The sequence below is a fragment of the Archocentrus centrarchus genome, chromosome 19 (genome assembly GCF_007364275.1).
Source record: "Archocentrus centrarchus isolate MPI-CPG fArcCen1 chromosome 19, fArcCen1, whole genome shotgun sequence".
In the NCBI taxonomy this organism is placed as follows: Eukaryota; Metazoa; Chordata; class Actinopteri; order Cichliformes; family Cichlidae; genus Archocentrus; species Archocentrus centrarchus.
In genome coordinates, this window is record NC_044364.1 from 5,857,450 (window position 1) to 5,878,446 (window position 20,997).

The 20,997-nt window shown below is 44.4% G+C and overlaps 3 protein-coding genes across 6 annotated transcripts in view; 2 read left to right on the forward strand and 1 right to left on the reverse strand.

The window, feature by feature from the left end:
- rhbdl1 (rhomboid, veinlet-like 1 (Drosophila)) overlaps positions 1–6,894 on the forward strand; it is a 46,073-nt gene extending 39,179 nt beyond the window's left edge. For all 3 annotated transcript variants that reach the window (XM_030754320.1, XM_030754322.1, XM_030754321.1), the window contains one exon: positions 5,052–6,894. In XM_030754320.1, coding sequence (XP_030610180.1) covers positions 5,052–5,323 — 272 coding nt within the window. In that variant the 3' untranslated portion in view covers positions 5,324–6,894. The remainder of the gene's footprint in view (positions 1–5,051) is intronic.
- Positions 6,895–9,996: 3,102 nt separating this feature from the next.
- On the reverse strand, positions 9,997–12,157 carry LOC115797783 (uncharacterized). Its single transcript, XM_030754280.1, has 6 exons — positions 12,020–12,157; positions 11,790–11,939; positions 11,502–11,595; positions 10,800–10,959; positions 10,476–10,628; positions 9,997–10,235 (listed from the first exon to the last, which is right to left on the reverse strand). Exons 2-6 carry the CDS (start codon positions 11,912–11,914, stop codon positions 10,054–10,056), a joined length of 714 nt encoding a protein of 237 aa, XP_030610140.1. The 5' UTR covers positions 11,915–11,939; positions 12,020–12,157; the 3' UTR covers positions 9,997–10,053.
- A 20-nt stretch (positions 12,158–12,177) lies between these two features.
- wdr24 (WD repeat domain 24) lies at positions 12,178–20,651 on the forward strand. 2 transcript variants are annotated; one of them, XM_030754281.1, is made up of 10 exons: positions 12,178–12,226; positions 13,926–14,416; positions 14,872–15,049; positions 15,194–15,866; positions 16,520–16,632; positions 16,712–16,836; positions 17,274–17,378; positions 17,495–17,832; positions 18,173–18,357; positions 19,982–20,651. In XM_030754281.1, the coding sequence occupies exons 2-10, from the start codon at positions 13,936–13,938 to the stop codon at positions 20,148–20,150; spliced, it is 2,367 nt and encodes a 788-aa protein (XP_030610141.1). In that variant the 5' UTR covers positions 12,178–12,226; positions 13,926–13,935; the 3' UTR covers positions 20,151–20,651. The 2 variants fall into 2 exon arrangements, with proteins under 2 accessions (XP_030610141.1, XP_030610142.1); XM_030754282.1 differs by lacking the exons at positions 12,178–12,226; positions 13,926–14,416 and adding an exon at positions 14,732–14,761.
- The last annotated feature ends 346 nt before the right edge of the window (positions 20,652–20,997 follow it).

The following is a 20,997-nucleotide window of genomic DNA, read 5'->3' on the forward strand; positions in this document are numbered from 1 at the left end:
CTGTTCCAGTCTGGAGTTGCCCTCGGTGAGAGGCGGCGAGCTGGGGTGGGTATTCTTGTATCCCCCCGGCTTGCTGCCTGTACGTCGGAGTTTTCACCGGTGGACGAGAGGGTAGTTTCCCTGCGCCTTCGGGCTGGGGAACGGGTCCTGACTGTTGTTTGCGCTTATGCGCCGAATGACAGTTCAGCGTACCCACCCTTTTTGGAGTTGCTGGGTGGGGTGCTGGAGAGTGCTCCATCTGGTGACTCCATAGTCTTGCTGGGAGACTTCAACGCTCACGTGGGCAATGACAGTGAGACCTGGAGGGGCGTGATTGGGAGGAACGGCCTGCCCGATCTGAACCCGAATGGTGTTTTGTTATTGGACTTCTGTGCAAACCACAGTTTGTCCATAACAAACACCGTGTTCGAACACAAGGATGTCCATAAGTGCACATGGCACCAGGACACCCTAGGTCGCAGGTCGATGATCGATTTTGTAATCGTATCATCAGATCTGCGGCCGTATGTTCTGGACACTCGGGTGAAGAGAGGAGCTGAGCTGTCAACTGATCACCACCTGGTGGTGAGTTGGATCAGGTGGCGGGGGAAGATGCTGGACAGACCTGGCACACCTAAACGTATTGTGAGGGTGCGCTGGGAACGCCTGGCAGAAGCCCCAGTCCGGGAGATCTTCAACTCCCACCTCCGGCAGAACTTCGACAGCATTCCGAGGGAGGCTGAGGACATTGAGTCCGAATGGACCATGTTCCGCACCTCCATTGTTGAGGCTGCTGCTCAGAGCTGTGGCTGCAAGGTGGTTGGTGCCTGTCGTGGTGGTAACCCCCGAACCAGATGGTGGTCACCGGAGGTGAAGGGAGCCATCAAGCTGAAGAAAGAGTCCTATCGGGCTTGGTTAGCCTGTGGGACTCCGGAGGCAGCTGACAGGTATCGACAGGCCAAGCGGAATGCAGCTCGGGTAGTGGCCAAAGCAAAAACTCGGGTGTGGGAGGAGTTCGGTGAGGCTATGGAAAAAGACTTTCGGACGGCATCGAAGCGATTCTGGCAAACCGTCAGGCGACTCAGGAGGGGAAAGCAGTGCTTCACTCACACTGTTTATAGTGCGGGGGGGGTGCTGCTGACTTCAACTGAGGCTATAGTCGGACGGTGGAAGGAATACTTCGAGGACCTTCTGAATCCCACTGACACGCCTTCTGTAGTGGAAGCAGAGTCTGGGGATGACGGGGATGACTTGACCATCACTGGGGGTGAGGTCACTGAGGTAGTTAAACAACTCCTTGGTGGCAGAGCCCCTGGGGTGGACGAGATTCGCCCTGAGTTCCTGAAGGCTCTGGATGTTGTAGGGCTGTCTTGGTTGACACGCCTCTGCAACATCGCGTGGAGATCTGGGGCAGTGCCATTGGATTGGCAGACCGGGGTGGTGGTCCCCATCTTTAAGAAGGGAGACCGGAGGGTGTGCTCCAACTTTCGGGGGATCACACTCCTCAGCCTCCCCGGTAAGGTCTATGCCAGGGTGCTGGAAAGGAGGGTGCGTCCGTTAGTCGAACCTCGGATTCAGGAGGAACAATGCGGTTTTCGTCCTGGTCGTGGAACGCTGGACCAGCTCTTTATCCTCTCAAGGATATTCGAGTGTGCGTGGGAGTTTGCCCAACCAGTCTACATGTGCTTTGTGGACTTGGAGAAGGCATTCGACCGTGTTCCTCGGGGTGTTCTTTGGGAGGTTCTGCGGGAGTATGGGGTGTCTGGCCCATTGTTGCGGGCCATTCAGTCCTTGTACAACCACAGTGAGAGCTTGGTCCGTATAGCCGGTAATAAGTCGGATTTGTTTCCTGTGGGTGTTGGACTCCGTCAGGGCTGCCCTTTGTCACCGATTCTGTTCATAATTTTTATGGACAGAATTTCTAGGCGTAGCCAGGTGGCGGAAGGCTTCTTCCTTGGTGGCCTCAGAGTCTCATCTCTGCTTTTTGCAGATGATGCGGTTCTGTTGGCTTCATCAGGGGGGGGCCTCCAGCTCGCAGTGGAACGGTTCGCAGCCGAGTGTGAAGCGGCTGGCATGAGAATCAGCACCTCTAAGTCTGAGGCCATGGTCCTCAGCCGGAAAAGGGTGGAGTGCCATCTCCGGCTCAGGAACGAGTTCTTGCCTCAAGTGGAGGAGTTTAAGTATCTCGGGGTCTTGTTCACGAGTGATGGGCGAAGGGAACGGGAGATCGACAGGCGGATTGGGGCTGCTTCTGCAGTGATGCGGACGCTGCACCGGTCCGTCGTGGTGAAGAAGGAGCTTAGCGTAAAAGCGAAGCTCTCGATTTACCGGTCGATCTACGTTCCTACCCTCACCTATGGTCACGAGCTTTGGGTAGTGACCGAAAGAATAAGATCGCGAATACAAGCGGCAGAAATGAGTTTCCTTCGAAGGGTGGCTGGCCTCTCCCTTAGAGATAAGGTAAGGAGTGCGGCCATCCGGGAGGGGCTCAGAGTAGAGCCGCTGCTCCTCCACATCGAAAGGAGCCAGTTGAGGTGGCTCGGGCATCTGATTAGGATGCCTCCTGGCCGCCTCCTGGGTGAGGTGTTCCGGGCATGTCCCACCGGGAAGAGGCCCCGTGGTAGACCCAGGACACGCTGGAGAGATTATGTATCTCGGCTGGCCTGGGAACGCCTTGGGGTCCCTCCGGATGAGCTGGAGGAGGTGGCTGGGGAGAGGGAAGCTTGGGCTTCTCTGCTTAGGCTTCTGCCCCCGCGACCCGGCCCCGGATAAGCGGAAGAAAATGGATGGATGGATGGACATGAATCTTCTGAGTGGGGTTAAAAACTCGCAAAGCTGATCAACAGATGTGCTGCTTAAGCCATCATCCGTAATGGCTCAGAGTGAGAGGCTCCTTGATTGAACATGCTGCTTTGTTTTCAAGGCATTTGAGTCATACTACTTGTCCCTTTTCTCCATGCGAGGGCCAATACACTCTGACTTTCATTAGTGAGCAATATGTTCCCTCCATCTGTCCAAAGCCTGCCGCCCCCGAACAGAGAGAGCAGCGAGTCTCTGCTGGAATTTCATATTTCTCCTCAGTGTTTTACAAACAGGGGATAGATATTTCAAAAATAAAATGTGACACATTATTTGTGTGTGCAGCTGTGAAAACCAAATTATAATTTGCTCTGTGTTTGTAGTATCAGTGCTGAGTGTTTATTCAGCTAAGGAGACTTTGGAATAGCCCCAACAAACACAGGCAAATAACATTTTGAAAGCAATTTTTAGAATGAAGTTCCATTTAAATCCCCCTGAGACGTTTGTCTGCAGAAATACACTTTGATAAAACACTTGACCGCAATACTCCATTCAGATTATCTTTAGGCAATGACATTAACTCACCTCAGACCTGGGATCTGATCTTTATATGTTGTAAACTGAGTAATACAAGTGGCATTTTGTCCTAAAAGGACAATAAAAAATTGTTTATTTAAATAAGTGAATGAGATGTGAGTCATCTGGAAATCTGAAGAGGCTTAAAGTATAACTAGGAGCATTACAATGATGTCATGAAGATCTGTCATTCAAACACTCAAACATATTGAATGTCCTTGTATCCTAAGTATATAGCGTATATACTCACCGGCCACTTTGTTGGGTGTACTGTACTTGCTCAACTGCTCATTAATGCAGATTAATGCAGTGCCAACTACATCTAGGCGTGCAGACACAGTCAAGACGACCTCCTGAAGTTCAAACTGAGCGTCAGAGTGGGGGAGAAAGGTGATTTAAATGACTTTGAAAGTGGCATGGTTCTTGGTGCCAGATGGGCCGGTCTGAGCAGTTCAGAAACTGCTGATCTGCTGGGATTTTCCCACACAACCATCTCTAGGGTTCACAGAGGATGGTCTGAAAAAGAGAAAATAGGCATTTTCTCCTGGTTCTCTGGGTGAAAATGCCTTGTTGATGCCAGATGTCAGACTGCTTCAAGCTGAGAGGAAGACAACAGTAACTCAAATAACTACATGTTACAGCCAAGGGGTGCAGAAGAGCACAAAGTGCCAAACCTTGAATTGGGCTACCAGGTGCCACTTCTGTCAGCTAAAAACAGGAAACTGAGGCTGCAATTCTACAAAATTGGACAACAGAAGATTAGAAAAACATTGCCTGGTCTGAGAAGTCTTGATTTGTACTGCAACATTCGGATGGTAGGGTCAGAACGGCATGAAACCATGGATCCATCCTGAATGAACGATTCAGGCTGCTGCTGGTGTAATGGTGTAGGGAGATATTTTCGGTGGTCCATTACTTTATGAACCACAGTGTACCCATCTTCTGGTGGCTGCTTCCAGCAAGATAACATGCCATGTCACAAAGCTCAATCATCTCAAACTGAACATGACTGTGAGGTCACTGTCCTCAAATGGCCTCCACAGTCACCAGATCTCAATCCACATAGTGGAACAGGAGTTTCTCATCATGGATGTGCAGCCTACAAATCTGCAGCAACTGTGTGACGCTGTCATGTCAATATGGACCAACCCCATGGTCCAACCCAGTACAAGCAGGGTCGGTGGGGTCAGTGTAAATGCTATCATGTGCATATGAGTGCTCACTCTCTACTTATGTTGCCTTAATTTTTACATAATGTACCAGATTATTTCTCCTCCTGGCGAAAAGCTAAAAACCCAGGATGTTACTGGTCCCAGTACATAACCTCCTGTGTGACTTTGAATTGCTGTTTTTTACTTTTGTTTTTGTGAAATAAATAAATAAGATATAATGTGCTGGTTAGTGTTGCTGATAGCTGGAGTTTGTGACCTTTGAAAAGAGCCAGGCTAGCTGTTTCCTTCATGTTTCCAGTCTTTTTGCTTAGATAAGCTTTATCAGCTGATGGCTGTACCTTGCATATTTATCAAGAGATCAATCAGAGACTGGTATCAATCTTCCCATCTAACTCTCTCATCAGAAGTATGTTTCCCAAAATGTGGACCTAGGACAGGACTTTGGTCTTGTCTGATTTCCTCACCGCTGCAGTGATGAGCAGATACTACTGCGATGTTTCTTCTTCTCCTCTCTTTCCTCTGCAGTGAGTTCAGAGGTGGGTCGTGCAGTCTGGCTCCGTTTCTCACCGCCATTGCCCTCCTCCGGACCACAACCCAGCTTCATGGCACACCTGTCGGGGGCCGTGGTGGGTATCAGCATGGGGCTACTGATCCTGCGCAGCTACGAGGAGAGTCTGCAGAAGCAGTGCTCCTGGTGGGTCATCGTCTTCTCCTTCATCACCTTCCTCCTCTTCGCCATCTTTTGGAACATCTTTGCGTATGAGCTCCTGGGGGTACAGATACCACCTCCCCCCTGATGATGGCCCCCTCCCACAGTCATATAAACACTGACTTCAGAGGTTCCCCTTTGACCATAGTTAACTTTGCATTTCCTCTCAAGTTCGACCCAAATGAAATCGGTTAAACTAAAAATTGACCAAGAATCCTTTTTACAGATACTTTGCAAATCAAAGAAATATGTCTCTTTTATTAAAGAGGGATTACAGTAGCAAGAAGTACAGGTGAAAGTTCCTCAGATCCATTTTGAGGAGCCTAATTTCTTTTTTTATATAAATATATACGTTAAAGCTCATCTACATTACCAGCACTAACCTTTCAAGGAGCATTTAACCATTATGCTCTTTTACTATCAGAGGCTTTTTTTGAAAAGCGTTTTCGTCACTTATTTCTTTGAGTGCATCTTTCATTCATGTAAAAACCAAATTAGAAGAATCTGAGCTCGTGACATATGTGCCTGGGGTGGAAAGGAAGATGACCTAAAAAAGGATGAGAGGTGAGAGATCAAGATCAGCTGCAACGATGGCACTTTAAGCCAATAGGGTGTCGGTGTTTTGTTTTGTTTTTTTTCTCTTAAAGCCACCTGAATCTGTGCCACAAATCAGACCGACCTGAGAAGATTTTAGGAGAAATTTTAGGAAATGCTTGCTTATTTTTGTCAAGGCAGCAATAAAAACAACACAAAAGCAGTTCAATACAAGCGTTGAGGTGACGGTTTTGGTTTAATTTTTAACTGAGAAATTTCACAACTAGCAGAACTTTTCCTTCAATTTGAGCTGCTGTGTAGGCTCTCCGGGGCATACAAAGACACCAGTTAAGTGATAAAAGAAATTAGTTATAGCAAGAAGGAAGGAAGGAAGGAAGGAAGGAAGAGGTTTTAGATTCATGATTCATGTGGATCTTTTAACTTCTGTCGTTTTTAAGGTTAGAAACATTTCTGTCGTTTCCACTTCATGGAGTCCCAAAACATATGAGGACATCACTATTTCTGTATCATTTCCTTGATAACGTACCTACACTGTGGATACAAAAACACACAATAAAAACAACACGTGAAGATGGGACGTTAAAGTGACCGTGTGACAGGAAGGGAAAGAAAAAGATGAGAAAATGAGAGCTGAAGTTTCCTGGATGGTCATCACTTCGGCAAACGTACTCAGACTTCAACCACCAACTTGCTAAGCGCACCATGTAAAATATGCCATGTCATGCTCTGTGGCTCTCAGCGAGACAAAGACACACACACACACACACACACACACACACACACACACACACACACACCCCCCTCCTCTTTGTCTTTGAGAGTAGCTGCGGCCTGATTCTGCAGGTCACTGTGGGCAAGCTGAGGAGAAAAACACCTTAAACACACACTGACACCACACACAAACACACACACTGGCCTCTGCTTGTTCTTCGCTGACAGACTGAACTGGGGAGGGCACGGATGTGTCATCACCTGACCTCTGACCTTTGTTTCCCAGAGGGCATTGGGGTCTCTACGTCAGGCCCAGTCGATACCTCAGTTTCTCATTCTTAGGGACTGTATACATTTGTAAAGGAATGTACCTATAAAGAAAAAAAAGTGTTATAAGTTGTCCCCGTTTTTCATTTGATAGTGGATGTGTATATTGTATGTTCATAACCAAGAGTATATTTATTTGTATTTTTTCCTCTTTAATGGGGAAAAGAGAAAAATGGTGCAAACAAAACTAATGCTATGATTGTTGTCCTTCTGATGACTCCTGTATGGCTTTGATCCTCTGAAAAATAGAGGCAGAATCCCCTGGTTTGTTAGACGACCACCAACAAGTCGAGCTCACTTGGTTTTATAAATCTTCAGTGCTTTACAAACTAAGCCATAGAAAGAACTCAAAGGAGGCGGCAAAAGCAGAGTGAAAAAACAAAACACAAAAAAAAAAAACATGCTTGTTGGTTTGAAACCAGCTGACTGGTGGTTTCTGTTAGACTTCATTTTCTTTCGTGTGTGTGTGTGTGTGATCAAATATGATTTCCTCTTTGTGAATATTCAGCAGGTGAAAAGAAAAGAAGACATGCCTGTGAAAACTTGGACTGTTTGAGATATTTTCATGTAGCTTTCTTTCTTTTCTTTTTTTTTTTTTTTTTTTTTTTTTAACTCGTTTGCAGCCGATGCAGCTTAATTCTGCAAGTGCCCACGTCTCCCCGGCTCTTCCCCCCCCCGCGGCGTGTGGACGCCTCTCTGCAGTTCGTCTTCTGCAAATAACAAATTATGGACAGGACTCCTGTCATATATTTTATCTCCGGAGTGATTCAAGCTTTTTGGAAAGCTGAGGCGAGGATAGCAATTACATTTACTCAATGCTACGTTCCATTTTTCAGTCTTTCAATCAATAATTCATTTGAATGTCCACTGGCTGCCTGGGGGAAAAAGAAAAGTTTTTAGCATTTGCCAATCTTGACAGTTGGCCGTCCTCAGCATTTGCTTCCACATGAAACTGTCAGTAGTGACAGAAGACTCTGTGTTAAATGAGGGAATGGGTGTGAAATAGCCATAATAAGCCATTTTCAGATACATTTAAACAAGACAAGGTCAGCCAGTAGTTGATAGTGATGTATCCCTGATGGAAACTCTTGTGTATACTAGGAAATATTACTGCTTGGGATAGCAAAGATGTGTTGATGAATAATGCATACATACCCTGTTAGCCTATAATGAAGATAAAGAGGATGCCTAAGAGGAGGTTAATGTGCCTCTTTTAACTTAAGATTCATAGGAACCCGAAAGGGTTGCAAAAAGGGCTATGGCTATGATTTTGTAAAACACGTCAACTGTGAATATAACCACTCCCAGAAGTAGATGCAGGAATAAAGTGAAAGGCTATACAAAGTGAAAAATGTCAAATGTTGAATTTATTTATTTTAAGAAGAAAGCATTCAATAGCATTGGTGGGGAAAAAAAGGATTAATTTACCAGTTTCCTGTAAGCCAAATCTCCCGGCCCTGAGCCTGAGCCAACCACAGCACCGACACACCTTGGAGAAAAAAAAAAATAAAATCATCGCCTCTCTAAAGGCACCTCCTCTACATCCTCCAGCTCATCTTAAAGGAGAGGAGACTCTCTGTCTGACAGCATGTGACAGTTTGTGAGAGACACCTGAAATCCCCCTCCCCACGTGTCAGGATGGCTGCTGTGAGGATAGACTACAGCAGAGCCCAAAGCCAAATCATAAACAGGATATCTTCCTGTAATGAGTGGATCTGACAGGCAGCATGATGGTAACTGCTGTCGTTAGGCGACGTGGTAGTTTTGAAAAGTCGAAGGAAGTCTCTGTTAGGGATGGCACAAGCAGTCCATAATCCATGACTTCAGATGATCCAAATCCTCCCCTGAATTGTCTCGATATGGTCATAACTGTGTTATGAGATCATGAAACCTGTGTTAAAGTGACTGTACCAAACACCCGCACTCACCTCATTCAAAACGCATACTTGACACTGGCTGTTTCTGATTTCATGATTTTGTCATAAGTGGGCCTTTTTGGTTGTTTTTTTTGTTCTTCTTCTAATGAACGTATCTGACATGTTGCTGTGTGCCATTCTCTCTTCTGACATAAACATTCTTTTGAAGCTTTTTTTTTTTTTTCCCTTTTACCTTCCTATGCCAATCCATCGTGCTGTATGCCCAATGCCTTTTTTATATATAAGCTCAAAACAAAGCACCAGGCAGAGAGGCTGCTTTGCTGTTAGCGGTCTACACGATCATGCACAGAATCCTTAAGAGACAGAAACCGCAGTGCAAACATCTGTGTATCCAGTAGCTGCTCTGAACTGTGTGCAAACAATCCTTTTTGTTGTGTTTAGTTCTGCTCAGATATGGGTAACCCTTCACTGCAGCACTCTGGGGGTAAAGCAGGCCTCTGTAGCTCCTTAAATGGAATTATATCTTCAAACAAGAGATGTTTAGTTTGATTTCTCACATTATTTTCAATATTGATAGATAAAAAAATGATAAAGTTAGGGTCCACTCAGCTGGTGAAGTTAAACAAAATAAACTTGCAGACCAAACATGCATTAGGGAAGTCTGTAATAGAGCACAGATGCAAAAGGAGAGGAGGGAACACCTGCTGAAACCTCAGTTTCGAGCTTTAGTGCAGATCATTCCCATGATCACAAATGCTGAGGCACTCAGTATCATGCAAGCATCTCATTTCATAAAGCAAGAGTCACTTCTCTCCCATGGTTTAGGATAAAAGTTGTACCTGCGCTGCTCTGGTAGTTTTTCATGAGCTGCTTACTCGTATTAATAAAATGGTGCCAAGCTTATGAGGTTCAGCCTCTCAGACCAGACAAGAGGTTGTACCAACACAGCGTTTACAAAGAGAACATGCAGAAGAAGCTATTTTTTTCTCTCTGTCATGAGGAAACTAAAGGACAACTAAATTTACCTATGGATAATTTATATCAAAATCCTCATTAATTATTTCTCAATCTATTGTACTTTTTAAATGTTCTGAACGAACCATTTTATATTGTGTATATATATGAATATATTTTGTTTTATTTTGTACTGTTCATTGTACTTTGCTTTAATTTAGAAACAATATAAATAAAGAACAATACTGTGGCAACATCCTACTGCTTTTAACGTTATTTAACAGATGCATAATGAATTAGTGGATCTGCCGCACTTCAGAGCAAAAGGTTTTATTATTTTGGAAAAATAGTTTTGAAGAACTATCAATTCAGCATTCACATAAAATGTTATATTTTAAACAGTTTTGAGTTTCTTTCTTGGTCTCTGGTCGGCTTTGCTGTCGGAGCACTCCTCCCCCACCACGCTCCCCTTCACATCGATGTCCTTTAGAAGTTGGAGCTGCTGCTGTGTAGCTATGCTCATCGCCCACAAACACAGCTCCAGCCTGTGGGGCGTCCAGTCCTGCATCGGATCCACTGAGGACGAGAGGCAATACAAAAGCATTTTTTTTTTTTTTGTAAAGCACTTTTACACAACAGGACCATTCAAATATTTTACACAAGACATAAAAAAAGATTAAAGTAGCTCATCAAACAAGCACAAATCTATGCAGTATTTTAATGAGTAGTGTCAATATTTGGGGTATGATACTACAGCGCTCTAATATACAAAGAAAACTAAGGCAGATGAAGTTGTAACCAGCTTTGTGTCATTACCTCTGTTTAATTTTTCAGTCCTCTCAGTCATCTTTTCCAGGTACAGAGTGTAATGCTTGGCGGTGTATTGGATTGGCTTTAGTCCTGGTACACTCTCCATGGCTTCATCAGACATGAACGCAGCCTGTTCTGGAGCTCCCGCTGCTAACACAGCTGGAACGAAATGGACAGTCGGCCCCACGTTACACTGAATAGAGCCATCGAGTGGATATCATTTTCTAGACAGAGAACAGGGTGTTCCAGCCCCTCAATCTGAGCACTATTCTGTAAAATTTAAGAGGAACAAAGTGAGGTCTTGACACGGTCAAGGTGTGGTGTCCCAACCTGAAGCAGTGGCTGGGCCGACTCCTTTCAGGGAGCTGAGCTCTGCAATCGCTGCCTGCACGTCAGGCAGAAGGCTGAAGGCCTTTCTGGAACATTTCTCCACCTCGTCCTCACTGTTGGAAGCCACCAGCTGCCGCAGCCTCGGCCTGAACTTCCCTCTCTGCAGAAAAGCCCACAGGGCCACTCAAGGACACAGCTGATGAAGGGAGTGCTTTAAGACTCTTCATGCCATTTCAAAGCTATACTACACGTTTGAAGGAGTATATACTGGTGCATGTGACAGAAATATATGAGAGAGATGCACTTACAAAGGAGGCAGTGAAACAGGAAGATGTTGAGGAAACAGAGTTGTTTGAAGTTCATATACATTCATCATGGGCATGAATGACATGGTAATTTTGGGTCTTTTAATGATTTCTTTGAGCTGTTCTTTTTCCAGGGTGGAATGATTGTACAGCATACATTTTTAATGACTTTAAAAAAATACAAGGATTGGGTGCACAAGTTTGAATTTATTTTGGATTTTCTCTAATTCAAACAGGCTCAAAACTATAGTACAGGTTCAAATAAGAACAGTTCAAAGAAATCATTAAAAGCCTAATATTACCGTGACATTCATGCCCACGATGAATGTCTGTAAACCTCTGAGCACAACTGTATGTCAAGTTTTCATTTTTGATTTTGAGTACAGACATAACTCACAGTGAGCTTCCACTCCATCAGTTTCTCCAGCTCTGACAGAGTGACATGTTTGGCAGGCCGACTTGAAATCAGCGTAGGCAGCTCCTGTTGGTACCTGATCACAGACAGACAATTTAATCTTACACTCAAAGCAAAGCAAACTCATCCAAGCTCAAAAAACATTTTTAACAGGAAAGAACACTTTCAATTTTTATATCAACGTTCATTAACCGGAAACAAATGTTGTAGGATATTGTAAAAGCAGGTCAGAAGGGTTCCACAATACAACTTAAGGGGAAAGAGGATTACCAGCGGTCAAGGTTCAGCAGAGTCCCAGGTTTCTTGCCTTTGGCCTTGGCCTCCACTACATCCCAGTATTTCTCATAAACTTTTCTCCATGTGGCCGGCTCCTCACATGTAAACAGCGCACTCATGTCAGCAGAAAGTTCACACCATCACCTGCAAACACAGAAACACGTATTTCACATGATGCACAGCAAACAAAAATGAAAATTCAAGTAAACATATATTGCTTTCACCTTGATGGCTTCCTGTGATTCAGCAAATGCAGCCTTTATTTTGAAGGACACGTAAAATAAAAACAAACCCGCCCAAGTAACGTGTGGTAAGTTGCTCAGTTTTGCCGCGTTGATGGCTGCTTCTGCTATTACATACGGAAATCCCGCGAGAGGACAACAAAATACTACTTCCGGCGCCGCAAGCAGTTAGCAGCTTCACAGCACAAGGTTTGTCCCTAGAAGTTGTTTGTGTTTTACTTTATGCACATGCATTTGCTTAGTTGGACATATTTTTTTTATTACTAATCAAATTGTTTAAATGCTTATAGTGTCTGTGCTCCGTCTTTCCGAACCTGTTCGGCGACTAGGTTAGCCAATTAGCACTAGCATTTCATTCCAGTCGTGTTTATAGTGGAAGTACAGAGAGTTCAGCACCCTGTGGCCAACTCAGCAGGGGACAAGTAAACTACAACCCGACTAGTATGCATCAGTAGATGTGTAAAAAAACAATTTTCACAGTAAACGTTAGTACTAACAACACTATAAAGCGCGTGAACGATTAAAATGTTTGTATACATTAACACTGGCCACAGGTCAGCTAATGCGTGTTTGTGTTACTTGGGTGAGTAAATCACATGAGCATCAAGCGAACGATTAAATCAAACAAACCCTCAGGATGACCCCAGTAGTGAAGAAGCAAGGATACCTGACAGTATTTAGAAACTGCATGCAGGTGTCTGGTAATATAGTTACACTATAACATTTCAGTCTCATTGATATACACTCACCAGCCACTTTATTAGTACTGGGTTGGACCCCTTTTTACCTTCAGATCTTCGTAGCATAGATTCAACAAGGTGCTGGAAACATTAGTCAGAGATTTTGGTCCATATTGACATGATGGCATCAGACAGTTGCTGCAGATTGATCAGCTGCACATCCATAATGTGAATCTCCTGTTCCGCCATACCCCAAAGGATCATCCTTTCATGTTGTTTATGCCAAAATTTGACCCTACCATACAAATGTCACAGGATAAATTGAGACTCATCAGACAACACAATCTGCTGTTGCCCAGTTTTGGTGAGCCCATGTGAACTGTACCTTCAGTTTCCTCTTCTTCGCTGACACCAGCATGTTCTGCTGCTGTAGCCCATGTGTTTCAAGACATGATGTATTGTGCATTCAGAGATGCTCTTCTGCATGCCTTGGTTGCAGTGAGTGGTTATTTGAGCTACTGTTGCCTTCCTGTCAGCTCAAACCAGTCTGACCATTCTCCTCTGACCTCAACAACTCAACCAACAACCACACCACATTCAAAGTCATTTAAATCACCTTTCTTCCCCATTCTGATGCTCAGGTTGAAGTTCAGGAGGTCGTCTTGAGCATGTTTACATGCCTCAATGTACTGAGTTGCTGCCATGTGGTTGGCTGATTAAGTAATTGCATTAACAAGCAGTTACAGAGGTGTACCTAACAGATTGGCCGGTGATTGAATGCTGTTAAATGTAATTTAATGGTTTTACCCGGTAACTAATAAAGAACAGTTGTCTACTTAAATTAATGGGGAAGTTTCAGTTTAAAGTTTGCAGCATTAGTGTACATTACAGATATTTTTCATTCACTATTTTTTGTTTGTGATTGACATTAATTATGTCCTCACTGTAAACTTATAGAGTATCATGTTTTGTGTTGCCGAAATGCCAGTCTCTCTCAGTAGCAGGTTGGCTCTGATGGGAGCACAAGTTCATTATTGATTTGTGACATACTGCCACCCAGTCTAGGTAGTGCTGTAAAAATCTAATTTATTTTTGCTTGAGTGCCACCTGCTGGTGGAATTTAACAACCTTACTGTAAGTTTGCAATTGTCACTTTAATTGGGTTTTACTTGATGGGGAAAAAACTTTTTTTTTTTTTTTTTTTGCAGCGGCAGAAACATGGAGAAAATGTCAAGGGTAACCACAGCTCTTGGCAGCAACACCATCAGTGGCAAAACCATGTTCTGCCACTTAGACGCTCCTGCTAATGCCATCAGCGTGTGCCGCGATGCCACTCAGGTGGTTGTTGCCGGTCGCAATATCTTCAAGATCTACACGCTCGAGGAGGAGCAGTTTGCGGAGAAGCTGAATCTCCGTGTCGGCCGGAAACCGTCGCTGAACTTCAGCTGTGCTGATGTCATGTGGCACCAGATGGAGGAGAACCTGCTGGCCACGGCAGCCACCAATGGGGCGGTGGTGACGTGGAATCTGGGAAAACCCTCTCGCAACAAGCAGGACCAGCTGTTTACTGAGCACAAGCGCACCGTCAACAAGGTGTGCTTTCACCCCACAGAGGTGTACATGCTGCTAAGTGGCTCACAGGATGGCTTCATGAAGTGTTTTGACCTGCGCAAGAAGGAGTCTGTCAGCACTTTCTCAGGTAGGGTGAGATATTACAGGAAATGTAATTTAGTTTGCAGCAGTGCTTTCATGCTGCATGAAACAATAGCAGTGTTTCTTCTTAATATGTTGAGAATATGTTAAAAATGGTCAAGTATGCTAAACAACACCCTCTATACTTAGACTTTTGATCTCTATGGTTCAGGGTTTTAAAGTGTCTGTTTTTTGGGGGGTTGTAATAGTAGTGGTAGTTATTGTAGAGGGATACAAAGTGGAGAATTTCTCATTGAACAGTGAAAATAAAATCCATATATTTACAAAAGGACCCTTTTCTCTTTACAGGAAAAGAGTGATTTAATGAAGAAGGAGATAACTCCAGTTTTAGGTTAATGACACTGAACTAATAACATAGTTTTATGGTTCACCTAATGTAATGAAGTGTTTCTCACTTGTCAGAATATTTTATCTTCCCTTAATATCTCCTGTTTCTTCTAGGTCAGTCAGAGAGTGTAAGGGACGTCCAGTTCAGCATGAAGGATTATTTCACTTTTGCTGCATCCTTTGAAAATGGCAATGTGCAGCTTTGGGACATTAGACGACCGGACCGCTATGAGAGAATGTTTACTGCCCACACTGGTCCAGTGTTTTGTTGTGACTGGCATCCTGATGACAGGTAAGAAAGAAAAATATGAAAAACAAAGTAAGAAATTTCAGCCTTTGCTGACTGAGATATGGTTTGTAACCTTGTAGAGTGGTAGCTACATTTATCAAAGTCAGGGTGTTACAGTTGTCACTCTCCACCTCATTTCATTTTCAGAGGATGGCTGGCAACAGGGGGCAGAGACAAGATGGTGAAGGTTTGGGACATGACCACTAACAGGGCCAAGGAAATCTACTGCGTCCAGACGATTGCATCAGTGGCACGAGTTAAATGGCGGCCTGAGAGAAAATTTCATTTGGCCACCTGTTCCATGATGGTGGACCACAACATCTACGTGTGGGACATCCGCAGACCTTTTATTCCCTTTGCCACCTTTGAGGAGCACAAAGATGTGACTACTGGAATTGTGTGGCGCCATCAGCACGACCCTCAGTTTCTGCTCTCTGGCTCTAAAGACAGCACCCTCTACCAGCATATGTTCAGGGATGCCACACGTCCTGTGGACAAGGCTAACCCAGAGGGCCTGTGCTTTGGACTGCTGGGTGACTTGGCTTTTGCAGCCAAGGAGAGTCTAATCACCAGTGATGCCAACAGAAAACCCTACCCCGGAGGTGACCGCCGCTACCCCATGTTTTTCTTCAAGAAGCCTGACCCGACAGAGCAGTTTGCCCATGTGTCCAGTGCTCTCAGTGTCTTTGAGACAGACTTAGACAGTCACCGCATGGACTGGTTTGTCAAGACAGCACAACTCTACCTCCTCAGCGGGAAACCGTTTGCTGAGTTATGTGACCACAATGCCAAGGTGGCCCAGGAGCTTAAAAGACCTCAGGTCAGCACAGGAACAGCTCTGTTATCAGCTGTTGTTTGTTAGGGCACATATTTATATATTAAACTATATATTAAACTGTATTTCACTCCAGTCCCTCCACAGTGAGTAGATGGCTTATGCTAAATTTTGAGCAATTGGATTAGCAGTCTCCTTTTTAAAAAATAATCATATTATCATAGAATACTCAGAAAACCTTTACATTTAAGAAGCTGGAACCAAAGATTGTTAATCACTCAGGCTTTTAAAGAATTGTCTGCTTTTTTTTTTTTTTTTTTTGCAGGTTAATCCTGTGAGCTCAGATCAGACCGCCTGTTCCAGCTACTTTTAACCTTATGACTGCTGTGGTCACTCACTGTATTATTAAATACAGTAGACCTCAGACCATAATTTAAGAAAGAGCTTATAGTAATTGAGTCTCACTTTCCGAGTCATACTTCATTCATTCTTTTTACGAACATATTGTCTGCATGATTTAAAGTCAAGATATATTTGCACACTGTAAGTAACACAAATGAACCTGTTACATCTGTGTAACGTGATGCTGAAATTGTAGCTCTGTTCCTCTTCAGGAAAGACTACTGCAGCAACTCGCATTTGCAATGTATGTGCTGTGAATAATCATTCTTTTTTTTTTTTTTTTACTTGAACGCAAGGTTTCCACTACATGGACCATGCTGAGAATAATGTTCTCTGACCCGGCAAACCTCGCAGCATCTGGTCCCAACCACAACCTCAGTAAACTTGGCACCTTGCCTTTAATGAACAGGTAAACAAGCTTTTTAGTGTTCCATTAGTGTATGCATTTATAGACCAAAAACTCATGTTTGTATTGGTGGTTCTTTCAGTTTCAGTTTGAAGGACCTGGGTTCAGGAATGGGTGCAGAGAGCAGGCTGGAGCGGAGTAAAGGTGAGAGCAGGCAGGACAACATCCACCTGGAGCCTGGGAATTCGTACATCAGCAATAATGAAGGTGAGTGCTAAAAACACTTTGGGGCCAGTCTGTGTCTTATTCAGTCTTAATCAGTGAATTTGACTGTCACTATATGAAGTTTCAAGTATGATGCCAAAATGACACATTTGGCATTCATGAAGATCTAATCACATGGCACATTACAACAGAAAACAGCTTAATGAGAGGAAATGTAACAAGATGACTGAAGCACAGGCAAGTGTTTTGTCACAAGAAAGTCTGATGGTAGAAATTTTTTTTGTCTCATCTGAAGGACAGGCCAAATTTAAAGGACATAGACAGATGCTTTCTTAGATGAAAAGCCATCATGGACAGTACACGTGAACATAATTTTGGCACAAATGGGACCTCAAAATCTGGGCACTCTTAGGATCTCCATGTTCTCACATTGTGATGAGTCTTGATTTTTTTTAACATTTCATTCAATTTTCTTTCAGAAAACGAGGAGACGGAGGGCAGCGAGGGCCATCCTGAGTATATGTTTGGCGATGCTGAGCTGGATGACGATGACCTCTATTCCATGGAGCACGACAACCAAACGGGTCGGTCACAGTCTCACCACTCAGGAAGGGTTGCCGACGTCAGCGCCTGCTATTTATAACTGCCTCCATGCTCAGTGTCCTTTTGTCTGCTGTCTGTGCTTCTGTTCTTTAAACAGAGGAGCAGGAGTACACGCTGCCCCAGGAGGCTTTCCAGCTGCGCCACGAGATCATGGACAACCCGTCTGCTCCTGAGCACCTTCAGCAGGACAAGGCCGACTCCCCGCACGTTAGCGGCAACGAGGCCGAAGTCACTTGTTTGACACCCATCGAATCTTTCTCTCTCATCTCCATCTCCCAGCCGCTGTTCAGTCCGCATCTACCCGCCAGCTTCTTTTGCCCCATTGTGCGAGAGATGTTGAGCTACTATGCCGAACAGGGCGATGTGCAGATGGCCGTGTCTGTGCTTATTGTTTTGGGGGATCGGATTCGTAAAGAGATTGATGACCTCACTCAGGTCAGTTAATTAAAAAAAAAAAAAAAAAAAATGCTGTTGTCTTGTTTAATGTTGGAAAGACGGCCAAAATTTAGCAGTGTTTGCTTTTGGACGGTGTGGATAATTTCCTAGTGGCAGAGTTAGAAATCAGAAAGAGAGAGCAAGGATTCTATTGTCTTCAAAAGAAAGCTGCAGTAAATTCATTGTAAACAAGTAGAAGTAGAAAAATACAGCAAGGTTTAGGGGGTGTAAGGCCTTTTACATGTCTTTAAATTGTATTTTCAGCATCAAAACATCCGTGTGTAGTGATACAGCTACAGCAAGGATTGTAGTCTGAAGAGTTCCTTCCCCCCCATTTCAGGAGCACTGGTACATGTCCTACATAGACCTGCTGCAGCGATTCGAGTTGTGGAACGTGTCCAATGAGGTCATCAAACTGAGTACATGCAGCGCCATCACTTGCCTGAACCAGACGTCTACAACACTTCACATCAACTGCAGCAACTGCAAGCGACCAATGAGCAACAAGGGCTGGATTTGTGACAGGTATGAACACTGTGGCACCATTTAATTTTAGAGCGCAGTGTTTAAGTATTGAAATAATTCTAATGTGGTGTTTTAGGTCTGTATTGCCAGTAATAAGTTGGGCACATTCCCAGTGAGTGTTGGACTCCACCCAGCTGTCCTTTGTTACTGGTTCTGTTCAGAATTCAGAATTTCTAGTTGGTGCTGGAAGGTTTCCACTTTGGTGCCTCAGGATCTCATCTCTGCTTTTTGCAGATGATGTGGTTCTTCTGGCTTCATTAGGCAGTGATCTCCAGCTGTCACTGGTTCAAGTGTGAAGCAGTGTGAATAAGAATTGACAGGTCTGGTGCAGCATCACCAGTGATGTGGACACTGTACTGATCTATCGTGGTGAAGAGAGAGCTCAGTGTAAAAGGGAAGCCGTCGATCTGCGTTCCTGCTTTAACCGGTAGCCACAAGCTCAGGGTAGTGACTGAGATTGCAGATACAAGCGGTGTAAATGAGCTTCCTCTGAAGTATGGCTGGGCTCTCCCTTAAGGATAGGGTCAGGAGAGGCTGAGAGTAGAACCGCTACTCCTCCACATTGACAGGAGCCATTTAAGGTGGTTTGGACATCTGACAAAGATCCCTCCTGGACACTTTCTAGGTGAGGTGTTCCGGGCATGTCCTATTGGGAGGCGGCCCTGGGGCAGACCCAGGAGACACTGGAGAGATTTTAGCTGGCCTGCGAGCCCCTCTGTGTCACCTAGGATAAGCTGGAGGAGGTGGCCGGGGAAACTTCTCTGCTTAGACTTCTGCCCCAGGAACCCGAACTCAGATAAGTGGCAGAGGGTGGACGGGTATATGGATGCTCGATGCTACACTACACTCATAAACTCTGCTGCTTAAGTAGTTTCAACATGTTTACATTCCATTAAACTCTTTTTTTTTTAAGCTAAATGTAATTTATATAAACAGTAAACAGTTTATAGGGATAACATTAGTATTACTCTCATGTCTGTATGAACTATGAATCCACAGCCTCAAGAATATTTAGCTTAACTTGGAAACAGGGTTAAATATCTAGCCTCCGTTTACGAGCACCTCTAAACAGTTCTGATTATCACGTGATATCCTGTTTGTTTACACCGTCCAAAAAAGTCTTAAAACCACAAAACACCATCTTTGTCGGTCAGGATGAGTAACTGCTTAGCTCGAGTTCGAATCCGTTATCTGGCTGAGGCCTTTCTGTGTGGAGTTTGCGTGTTCTCCCTGTGTCTGTGTGGGTTCTCTCCAGCTTCCTCCAACAGTCCAAAGACATGCAGTTAATGGGGTTAGGCTAATTGGTGATTCCAAATTGCCCATAGGTGTGAATTTGAGTGTGAATGGTTGTCTGTCTCTCTGTGTTAGCCCTGCGCCCTGTCCAGGGTGTACCCTGCCTCTCGCCCTATGGGAGCTGGGATAGGCTCCAGCACCCCCACTCCCCATGACCATGAATTGGATAAGCAGAAGAAAATATATGGATGGCTCTTTTTTCTGCTAAGAAAAAAAGTAAAGCCTATAAGTGATAGGGCAGTGTTAACAGGTGAATATATTGGGTTGGTTCCAGAGTTAAATGCACCTTGCTCTGACGAGCTCTGACAAGTGCCATGTGTCTCTCCTTCAGGTGCCACCAGTGTGCCAGTGTATGTGCAGTGTGTCACCATGTGGTTAAAGGGCTGTTTGTGTGGTGTCAGGGCTGCAGCCACGGCGGACATCTGGAGCACATGATGAACTGGCTCAAGAGCAGTGCTCACTGCCCCGCTGGCTGCGGTCACCTGTGTGAGTACACCTGAGCTCGTCACAGCCACTGTTCACACAGCTGGTCCTCTGTGGGAGTGGGGAAACAGTCCTCACACATACACACAACAGCCAGACGAGATGTCTTTATCTTTCCACGTGGGCCTGGAGCGTTTTCTCACCAGGAAAAGAAGGGCAGCTTTGAAGTGAGCTTAGGCCTGAAGGAGGCAGAGCTTCACAGAGCAGAGGTGCTCTATTGGACAGCTATAGGAGAACAAATGCAATCACATGTGACCTAATATTTGCAAATGGCTTTTGATTCTATTGGCAAATTTGTATGATCAGATGTTTATATATATATGCTGCATTTTACAGTTTTTAACCCTGAAATCTGAATGGGAAGAATTGTTTGCTCACCTGAAGTGGATTGTTACTGTTTGTACATAATGATTATTTTGAAGTACTGTAGATTATGTTGCATTAATTTATTTTAGAGGGAAAACAGCTCTCTGTTCAAGAAGTATGTTAAAGCAATAAATACTGAATTAACACTTTGACAAGCTGATCCAGGAGAACTCATTACAGTTCATCCATTCTCAGTCAGTCAGTCTGTGAATAAAGTCATATTTGAGGTAACCTAACCGCACTTCACTCCCATGGGTCCAGAAATCCCAACTGGCTCCCTGCCAGCATGTCTGGTCTCTAGTCCAGCAGCTAAACACAGTGTGCTGGTTTGCGTGTCATAGTTTGTATCGTTCATTTGGTAAATTCACACCAGATCAGTGTCGTCTGCCCAGGTAAACTCCAACAGAGAGCTGCTTTGTGTTGGGTGAATTTTTCCAGGTGACTGCCTCACAAAGCTGACTGAGAAAATGCCAAGAATCTAAAATATAAAACATATTC

What these genes read in the sequence shown, in the direction of transcription:
- LOC115797783 (XM_030754280.1), bottom strand. Translation starts at nt 11,914, where the DNA reads ATGAGTGCGCTGTTTACATGTGAGGAGCCGGCCACATGGAGAAAAGTT. An exon ending in CTGCTGAACCTTGACCGCTG is followed by an intron (nt 11,596 to 11,789) that starts GTAATCCTCTTT and finishes GTCTGTGATCAG; the next exon opens with GTACCAACAGGAGCTGCCTA. An exon ending in CGGCCCAGCCACTGCTTCAG is followed by an intron (nt 10,629 to 10,799) that starts GTTGGGACACCA and finishes ATTTCGTTCCAG; the next exon opens with CTGTGTTAGCAGCGGGAGCT.
- wdr24 (XM_030754281.1), top strand. Translation starts at nt 13,936, where the DNA reads ATGGAGAAAATGTCAAGGGTAACCACAGCTCTTGGCAGCAACACCATC. An exon ending in GTACATCAGCAATAATGAAG is followed by an intron (nt 16,837 to 17,273) that starts GTGAGTGCTAAA and finishes ATTTTCTTTCAG; the next exon opens with AAAACGAGGAGACGGAGGGC. An exon ending in GGAGCACGACAACCAAACGG is followed by an intron (nt 17,379 to 17,494) that starts GTCGGTCACAGT and finishes TTCTTTAAACAG; the next exon opens with AGGAGCAGGAGTACACGCTG.